Below are 10612 nucleotides of genomic sequence, written 5' to 3' on the forward strand. Positions count from 1 at the left end.
AACAATTTTTAAATTACATAATGTTGCATCATGTTATTTTTTACTCATAAACTGAAAACCACCATTCTAAAATAAACTCCGTAGGAATTCCAGTCATAACTGAACAAGATATAATGTATATAAATACATAGGCTACATATATAAATAAACGTCAACAATCTCTTTGGAAATTGTCTTGAAGAAAGTGAAAGTGGTACATTTTTAATCATAAACTGACATTTCGTTTCTTTTATTAATAACATCTCAAAAGCCACATGGTTTCACTTTTTTCTCATTCAGATGCGTGGGGTGAGAGTAAAGACACATACACTTTAGCCATCAGTTCTTAGTTCAGTCAACAATAAAAAGCGAGGGGAATTTCAAGGAATAAACCTCTCCTTTCTCTCCACACTCTCTTCCCACAATGGTCGGAGCGTGAAAATCGTCAGTTGTAGAGAGAAAAGGGACACCTCTCGACTGGAAAGCCGCAGAATCCTTTTGGTCGTCCTCAGTGAGAGATTTCTCGCTGACTTGCGCCGAAAAGTATATCGTAAATCATCAGAGGGATTTCGTCGGGGGGAGAAAACAGCAACAACAACAAATGGCCAGTGAGTAATTTACTGTGATCTTGTGGTAAAATGGTGACGAGGATTTGAGGTCTACACAGCCAGTTCCGCACGGTTTAAGGATAATCAGTGTGTCAGTTTGGGCTTTCTTATGTAAAGCAGCTGTCTTTGAAGGCGGATCTTTTGGCAGGTTAGTTCAGGACGGTGGTGGAGAAGCTCAGACACACAGCGCGCGAGGCAGCGAGCAACTCTTGACGGAGAAGCGGAGTGTCTCGAGACGAGCTGAAGTGAATATTCACACGTTTACCGAGCGGATTCATTCATTCATTTTCAGATGACTGCGATAAAACGACGCCGTGCCTTCAGTTTGTTCAGTTTGGATACACTTTGCGGAAGAAGAATGTGGAAAGTAACGCGAGAGCCAGTTGAAAAGTAAGTGTACTTTCTTGAGGGAAACGGACCGTCAACATTATCTCACAGGAGCAGACCAAAAGAGCTTCAGAAGGAATTATCATTTGTGGACTGGGAATTGAGCATAAACTGTGTGAAACCTCTCTATATGGTGAAGGCTTTCTAATACTTATCTATCTTAAGATTTTTTGGAAAGATATTACTTTTGAACTGAACTGATTGTTTGGAATCTGACTCGGTGCCATTAATTCACGAAGGAAAACAAATTCATCCTCACCTTGCTCATTTTTCTGGGATACGATAACTTTTTTTAGTAAACCAGATAAAATTGTAAAGAGCGATAATGAAGTAACGTTTCTAGTAACAATACAGAGCTATTTGGAAAGACAATCCCTGCTACATGAATTCATATTAAAAGACAATGTTTGCTGCCACTTTTGGACTCAGCCTTGTGCTGCTGTGCATGGCTGGGTTTTGTTCCGCTATCAGCTCCATCGACCCGGACCGGCCAGGTGAAGGAAGATGCCAAGAGATCGCCATTCCACTCTGTAAGGACATTGGCTACAACTTGACAGTTATGCCGAACTTAATGGGACATGAAGATCAAAGTGAGGCAGCCATAAAGCTGCACGAGTTTGCTCCGCTGATTGAGTTCGGCTGCCACAGTCATCTGAAGTTTTTCTTGTGCTCGCTCTACGCTCCCATGTGCACGGAGCAGGTATCCACACCCATCCCAGCGTGCCGAGTAATGTGTGAGCAGGCCAGGCAGAAGTGTTCTCCAATCATGGAGCAGTTTAACTTCCACTGGCCTGAGTCACTGGACTGTTCCAGACTGCCAAATAAAAATGACCCCAATTATCTCTGTATGGAGGCACCCAACAACGGCACCGACGAGCCACCGAAAGGCTCCCACACTCAGCCACCAGACTCCCGACCCCCTCGGCCAGGTAACAGCCAAGAACTGCCGATAAAGGAAAGGGTCGGAAAGACGACATGCAGCAATCCTGGAAAGTTTCATTATGTTCAGAAGAGCGAGTCCTGTGCTCCCAAGTGTTACTCCAACGTTGATGTGTACTGGAGCCAGGGTGACAAGCGCTTCTCCATGGTGTGGATTGCCATCTGGTCCATCCTGTGCTTCATCTCCAGTGCCTTTACCGTCCTCACCTTCCTCATCGATCCACAGCGCTTCAAGTACCCCGAGCGGCCGATCATCTTCTTGTCCATGTCTTATTGTGTCTACTCTGTGGGCTTTCTTATAAGACTTTTCGTGGGGGTGGAAAATGTGGCCTGTGACCGTGACAGTGGCATTCAGTACATCATCCAGGAAGGCTTGGAAAGCACTGGCTGCACTATAGTCTTCCTCATTCTTTACTACTTCGGAATGGCCAGTTCCCTGTGGTGGGTCATTCTGACTCTCACATGGTTCCTTGCAGCTGGGAAAAAATGGGGTCACGAGGCCATCGAAGCCAACAGCAGCTACTTCCATCTAGCGGCATGGGCCATACCAGCTATTAAGACCATCATGATCCTGGTTATGAGGAAGGTAGCAGGAGATGAGCTCACGGGGGTCTGCTATGTGGGCAGCATGGATGTCAAAGCATTGACGGGTTTTGTTCTTATTCCTCTCTCTTGCTACCTCATTATTGGCACTTCCTTTCTGCTATCAGGGTTTGTGGCACTCTTTCACATCCGTAAAGTCATGAAGACCGAAGGAGAGAATACGGATAAGCTGGAGAGGCTGATGGTTAGGATCGGTGTCTTCTCTGTGCTCTACACAGTCCCCGCCACTTGCGTAATCGCCTGCTATTTTTACGAGCGTCTCAACATGGATTATTGGAAGATTCTATCAGGAGAACAGAAGTGCACCGAGGGCAGTAAGAGCGGCGAGGAGTGTGTTATGAAAAGCTCCATCCCGGCTGTGGAGATCTTCATGGTTAAGATTTTTATGTTGCTGGTGGTGGGCATCACCAGTGGCATGTGGATCTGGACCTCTAAAACGCTACAGTCATGGCAGAATGTTTTCAGCCGCAAACTTAAAAAGAAGACGAGGAGGAAGGCTGCATGTGTTTTCACAGGAAGTGGACCTTACCTCAAGCCTCATCCTGCACTGAAAGGACATAAAACCAAGTATGAACCGGCAGGTCCTCCTGCGACCTGTGTATGAGGTGGGCCTCTATACACAAACAAATGGCCAAGAAATTAAGTAAATGCTGGACTTTAACAAACTGCTTTACAAAGAGACGAGCCAGCAAAGGACACAACAATGATCGTATTTATTTTATGCAAACTTCAGATGCAACGTCCCCAACAGGTTTTTTTTTTTCTTGTTGCTTGTACTACATCTGAAACTTTGCATACTTTGGGGACAGTTTTGTGAAACAAAGAAAAAGGGAGCGAGACCCTATTGCTGTCATTGGGATGCCTGTATCATCTTGTTGCTTGTACTACATCTGAAACTTTGCATACTTTGGGGACAGTTTTGTGAAACAAAAAAAAGGGAGCGAGACCCTATTGCTGTCATTGGGATGCCTGTATCATGTCATGTGCAATAGTTGTTTCCCTTAGTGACAGAGAGAAGGGACTCTGATACTGTAGGGCTGTGATTAAAGACAATGAAAGGACTCGACAAACAATGGGTGTAATAGCTCGGGGAAAAGCGGCTCCTCCATGGCGTAGTCGTGTGGCTTTTCTATGGAAATGAAGGCCGTGTCATACACAACTGCATTGACATTGGAGTGCAGCTGCTCAATAAGGCCTCGGCAGAGAATGAACTGCCTATTTTAGGCCTTTTCATGGAACAAAGTAAATCTTTAAGCTCTAAATATTGCCAACACAAAGAGAGAAACTTGTTATTTGAGTTGTTTTGTACAGTCAGTTCATGCCCTCTGGTCTGTTTTGTTATACCAAGCTCTTTTTAATGTCCTACATTCATTTGTGTATATTTCTAAAGGTTCATATTTTATAAGAATAAATAAAACATTTTAGTTTTAAATGTTTGAAATGAAAAGCAAGCGGTTTTATTATTTGTGTTGAGTTTGAAAAGTTTTTCTCCAATGAAGCAAAAGGTATGTCGTGATTTCAATAATATTCCTTATCGGCAATACCTTACCAAACATCCCTAAACTAAAAAACTCAAAACCTACCTTAAAGGGCTCATCAAGTCATTATTTACTCACGCTTATGTAGTTCCAAACATGTATGACTTTCTTTTTTCTATTGAACACAAAAGAAGTTCATACAATGGCAGTCAGTGGGGGTTCACAGCAATATTGAACCCAGACTTTCACTGTATGGTGGGGGGAAAAAACACCAAGACATTTTTCAAAATATCTTCTTTTGTGTTAGAAATGTTGTACAGGTTTGGAACAACATGAGGATGAGAATACATATTCAAACTTTAATGACATCAAAGATTTTAAAAGACCTTTTTCACTTTTTAAAATGCCCTGACTTTCATATTTCTGTCTTATTAAAATTAATCTATTCACTTCCATGTTTCATTGATAAACAATGCTAAAGCAGAGACTTTAAAGTTTGTTTTGTTTTGGTCTCCAGATTTAGCTTTTTTTATCTCTGCTTTATTTGTAACATCAAATTGGGTCATTTTTTTAAATGTTGCCTTTGATTTAATAGTGCCTTTTTCACCGTTGCCGAGTAGATCGCTCAACTGTCACATATGAATGTTCTCTGTGCTCAAATCTTTTTAAACTTAATGCTAAACTTTTTAGACCACATCAACACTGGAGATATCTAGTGAAGTCTAGAAATCTCCGTTTTTATTTTTACATGTATCGATCTGTCTGTCTGTCTATTTGTCTGTCTGTCTAGTTTGAATCTCTTTTTTTGTGCCTCCTTAGCACATCAATACCAGTGTACTCATCATTTTATGGTGTTAATACCTTAATGCTGGATTGACCTGAGAAATTCAAGTTCACAGTACACACAGTGAGCCTTAAGTTTGTTTGTCTAGAGAATACAGAAGTATATTTTAACATTACGCCCTTTAGTAAATGAATCGCATCTGTCATTAGCTTGATAGAGTACATTTGTGTAGACAGGTGAGGCTGACCTTCAGGCGTTGCACGGTTAGATGAAAACTAACATGCAACAAAAAAGGAAAGTACATTTCTCTTATTACATGCACTATCATGTCTTATAAGCTTCTATTTTTCCTGATGTGTCTTTTTGATTTGGTTTAAAATGATTTGTGTTAGGGAATCAGAAATATATTTTAATGAATGAAATGCTTATAAAACAATCACATTACTTAGTTTGTAAAAAGCAGTTTATTTCCCCTAGAAATGCACACACCCAGATTCATCATGAGGGGTCTTTTGATCTGTCTTCATACTTAATATGCTTGTTTTAAATAAATCCACTCTTAAGTATTTCATTTGATTTTTTAAGCTCAACATCATGTTGACTTTGATCTGAAATGTTCATAGGAAACACACTAATAGAAACATATGCAAGAGATGTTTTGCCAACCTATTGCAAATAATTACTGTAAACCAACTCATTCATTCTACCTTCTTCAAAGACAAAATGAAATACATATATATACTGTATATATCCAAGTATTAACTGTGACGGTGAATCAAACAAAATATTTCCATGTAGTTTTTGTAAAAAAATGTAAAGCACACTAAGCCCAAATACAACAAACAGCAAGTGGCGAATGGCAAAGATTTATTAGGTCGTCATCTATTACATTTTCAGTCATTAAGAGATTATGCTTGGACAATTTCTCTGCCCTTTAAAAGCTCACTTTAGGTGTCAAGTGCAGCGTGTGTGTGAAAGTGTGTGTATGTGTGTGTGAAAAAGATCTAAAACAGGTCTGATCTGATGAGAAGGATTGAGTGAAGTGTGTGTTCTGTACTTTGCCCAGGGGGTATTCAAGTCTCTACAAAGTCCTTGTAGTGTTTCAAAATTCAGGCACATGAATCAGAGAGGCCTCGTTTGACACATGCACACACACTTCTGTTATACTCTGTCACACCACCCCGTCTTTCTCTCTCAAACACACACACACATACTTGTGTACACACCAGGCTGTTTAAGGGCCACCTGGACTCCGGGCCCTGGGGTGCGTGAGTCGACCTGTAAATATCAATGACAGTTACCACTCCACCTTCTTCTAAAGACTATCTCACTTTTTTCTTTTCCCTTTTTCTTCCTTACCTACTATCTCTGTAGTTGCGACTTAAAGGTGGGCTCACCATGTGAAGATGGAGTGTGTTTTTGAAGTAAGGTAAGAGCTGAAGTGTAAAGGACAGCAGCCCGTTTCGTTTTAATGCCACATCCAGTGCTCTGCACATCTGAAAGGGCTTCTTACTTGCCAGTGTCCTAACAGCTTTTTCTAGGTGTTTGCTTGCTCTGTTCAGATGGTAAACATTAATTTCAGAGTTTCTCAGGTATGTTTCAGGAAAGAAGGATAAACCCACACATATTACTCATTTTGCTTTTGCACATATTACACAGTCATTTCATTAGTGAATTGGCTTGGGAACCACAAACTGTTTTTTATTCAGAATTCTTATGGACCCTTTCACATTTCTGGGCTTCTCATGAGTAACTCATGAACAAAAACTGCAAGTAGTGTTCCCATTTTCTCCAATAGCGAAAGGGGAAAAAATCCATGATGGTGTTTCTATGACTTTCCAATATAGAGGACAAATTTATTGAGAGATTGATTACATTATCGCATGAACCAATCACAGCCGAACATAACCAGTTATATGCAGCCATCTCGCGATGGAGGCATTGCCTCCTCTTACATGACTTTCCCCCATTCATTCTCAATTACCCCCCCCCCCCCCCCCCAAAAACACCACACAACTTAGGGGAATTGCCATTTTCTCCAATAGCGAAAGGGAAAAAAATCCATGATGGTGTTTCTATGACTTTCCAATATAGAGGACAAATTTATTGAGAGATTGATTACATTATCGCATGAACCAATCACAGCCGAACATAACCAGTTATATGCAGTCATCTCGCGATGGAGGCATTGCCTCCTCTTACATGACTTTCCCCCATTCATTCTCAATTACCCCTGAGAGATGCACGGACTCCAGCTGTAACTTTTTTGTTTCGCTGTTGGACAATGTTTCTTTAGAAAAATTTGTGATTTGTAAATTTTTTAATGTTACATTTTGTAATATTGGGGTAGTTTTATTTTTGTACTATTTTTTTTTGTCATCCAATATTTTGAGGAGGCACTTCCTCCCTTGCCTCCTCCTCGCACATTTTCTTCCGCTGATGCAGGCAGAATGCCGTTCTAAAATACTCTCTACAGCACAAAACAGATATGTACAGACCAGTGTAGTGATGATTCTTATGAACCGGTTCTTTTTAGTGAAACAAAAACTCTTTCATTTATCTTAAAAGCCTGTTTTTTAAACTGACCTCCAGAGTCATTGGAGAAAATTGCTTTGTGGTCAGTGTCCCAAAGTGTGATTAGTGTCTGATTCTTGAACTAATCAATAATTGTTTGATGAATCAAATACAGGTTTCTGTTTACAGCTAACTGTTAGACTTGATTCACTGTTGCTGACTAGTTGTTCATATGACAGTGTGTAATTATGAGTTTGTCAGTAGAAGGACTGTTTTATAATAACAATGAATGAAATATTTTTATGAAATCATGTTTTATCATGTCAGATTTTTTGTCTGAGAACTGCAAGTTAATATCTCACAATTTTGAGTTTTGAGCATGAACTTAATCTTTCTTCCTCAGAAACACATTATGATAAGGTCAGGTTGCCTACTATGTGCTGCTGCTCTTAGTTGTGTGCTAAGTGTGCTGACATGCTAACATAAATCTGTAGGCTGACTGACTGCAGGCAGGGTTGGCTCTCTTTGATCAGATCTTTTTTGAAGACGCCCGTACACTCATCACCACAGGCCCTTCAGCACCTGTTTTCCAGTCAGGACCTGTTTAAGAAAAGCGTCTCTCCAGTCGTCTCACACATAAACACGCTGGAACACTCACTCTCACTATGGCTCGGTTTCTTAAAGTCAGTTGTCAAGTCTTGTATTACCATTCTATAACTTTTTCTATAACTAAAATACCCTTTCATATGCTTTCTCTCTTGTCTCCAGTCTTACTGCAAATTGCCTTTGAAAACTGCGCCTGTGATATGGCTTGAAATAACAGCGCATGAAAGAGATTAGAGAGGAGACACTAAGAGGGAGTCACTATAAAGAAGCTGTGTAAGCACCTTCCTGTCCCTCCCAATGGCAGTTTGTTCCATCTGAAGATTTAAGATTTCTATTGAGCTGGTTAATAGGACAGACGCAATAGGCTTTATCACCGTGGAAATCTTCACAATTGTAGCTTTATATCTTCAGAGAAAAGCTTTCTGATCATTGTGTTTTTAGACTGCTCTTTGATCCATCATGATTATTAATTCTCTTTCAGAATGCACACAAAATAAATAGCTTTGTTGTTGTTTTGGAGTTTTGATGCAGTTTGGCAACTAACCACAACTGTAAAATGCCCAGACAGTGGCATGGGTTTCACCTGAAGGTTTCAAAAACAAAAAAAATAAGTATTACACATTACTCTTGCTTCATTACAAATTTTATTAACAGCGTTTCAAGCCTACATTACATGCAAAAGTATCGGCAAATTTAAAAACAGTACTTGCAGCAGTTAATAGTTCAAAAATGAGAATAAGAAAAAGTCCAAATACCCATAATAATAATAAAAGGTGCAAAACTTTACTAAGAAAATTTCAGAGTGATGGAAGTTTGATTAGTGTGTGCGATATATGCATTTCCTAAAGTTTATATTGAACTTTTATTCGACGCACCTACAAACAATTTGGGTCTATGAGACAACAGAGTTATATATTATACAAATAATTTATATGTACATGTATGTTCTATTTATTCATTTCTCAAAACATGCCATTTTCGACTTTTAACTTTGAGCTTCATTAAAAGTTTGACATGTGAGATGCATTATGCACTTGTTACACTGCCTTGACAGCCATGTGATTAAACCAGTAATGCTGCATTACTGTTTGTGTGACTTCTGGTAAATGCAAATGAAGTTCCAGAAAATGTCACACACTGGGGTGAAAATCAAGGGAAAACATCTCACTTTGTAGGCTCTGCTTGTCATAAAGGGAACTTGAATGTTTTGCTGCAAAAACGATCAAGCGGATAAAAAGGCTAGCGGATACACACATGTACAGGTGTGAGCATTGTGTGACTGAAATAAAAGAGGTTAAAGAGGCAAAAAGGCCCTTGCAAACAAGCTCGCCGCTTTCTTGTTTTCATCTGAGAGCCGTTTGGAGAGAAGTGGCCCATTGCAATTATCAGGTGTGAGAGTCATTACAGAAGAATCTGGAACAATGGCAACACTCCCATCTGCCCTGCAGCAGCGGGACTTTCCTTCTCTCTCTGTCTTCTTTCTCACATTTTCAGTCACAACTCATATGGGGCCACCTGCAATCAAACACCTTAGAGCGATATCAAGCCACAGACAGATAGAGAATGAGAGATAAGATCTTCTATAAAAACAAACAGCAGAGATGTGTGTGTATTTACGTCTGCGTCTGTGTGCTTGATGTGTGTTTGTGGTAGTGGGTGTGTGAGCGAGACGACGCGGGGCGTATGTGTGTGTTTGCGTGTCTGAAATTGCCCTTTGATGTCTGCACCTTGTGGTAGAGGTGGAGGACTTCTTGGGAGAAAGTAAACAACAAGAGAAGCGACACTTTTGTAAACACTCATATCATATTGAAACTAAGAAGAACAACCACCCAGGTCAACCTGAAGAGTCTATTTTTACTTTGCATTCTTATGTTTAAAGCACACTTCAGATTTTTATTTTTTCTTAGAATATGTTCTGTGTCTCAGAAAGGATGTGGAATGTGAAATATTAGAACTGAAGAATGGAATATTGATATTCACAGCTTGACAGAGAGACTAAAACCATACACAGTCTGGAAAAACTAATTGTAGTTAACACTTTTAAAAGGATAGTTCACTCAATGAAAATTCTGTCATTATTTACTTACCCTCATGTCATTTAAAACCCATATGTTTTTTTTCTCTGTAACAGAAATGTGAAAGATGAAGGGTTGTGAATCACTACAACTGGAAAATTTCATCAGTGAGTTGAACGGAACTGAATTCGTCTCATCAGGATCATCAGGACCAGTTTTATGAATTTGATCAAACCCATCATTGGAAAGTTTGGACTCAAATCATTGGTTGAATTAGACATTACATTGTGCAAACTTAATAAGTCAACTAATTATTCTGACCAGTTTTGTGAATTTGGCAAAACAGATAGATAGATAGATAGATAGATAGATAGATAGATAGATAGATAGACAGACAGACAGACAGACAGACAGACCGACAGATAGACCGACCGACAGATAGATGATAGATAGACAGATAGATAGATGATAGACAGACAGATCGACCGACCGACATACACACAGACAGATAGAGATAGACCGACAGATAGACTGACCGACAGACAGATAGACAGATAGATGATAGACAGACAGGCAAAACGGCAGACAGACAGATAGATAGACCGACCGACTGACCGGCAGACAGACAGACAGATAGACCGACAGATAGATGTTAGACAGACAGACCGACAGATAGACCGACTGACAGACAGATAGATG

The 10612-nt window shown here is 39.9% G+C and overlaps 1 protein-coding gene across 1 annotated transcript; it reads left to right on the top strand.

The window, feature by feature from the left end:
- Positions 1-288: 288 nt before the first annotated feature.
- On the top strand, positions 289-3381 carry LOC107574912 (frizzled-10-B-like). The gene has a single exon (XM_016261337.1). It carries the CDS (start codon positions 1378-1380, stop codon positions 3118-3120), a length of 1743 nt encoding a protein of 580 aa, XP_016116823.1. The 5' UTR covers positions 289-1377; the 3' UTR covers positions 3121-3381.
- Positions 3382-10612: the final 7231 nt, after the last annotated feature.

Source organism: Sinocyclocheilus grahami, unplaced genomic scaffold, assembly GCF_001515645.1.
Source record: "Sinocyclocheilus grahami isolate Dianchi unplaced genomic scaffold, SAMN03320097.WGS_v1.1 scaffold2384.1, whole genome shotgun sequence".
Classification (NCBI taxonomy): Eukaryota; Metazoa; Chordata; class Actinopteri; order Cypriniformes; family Cyprinidae; genus Sinocyclocheilus; species Sinocyclocheilus grahami.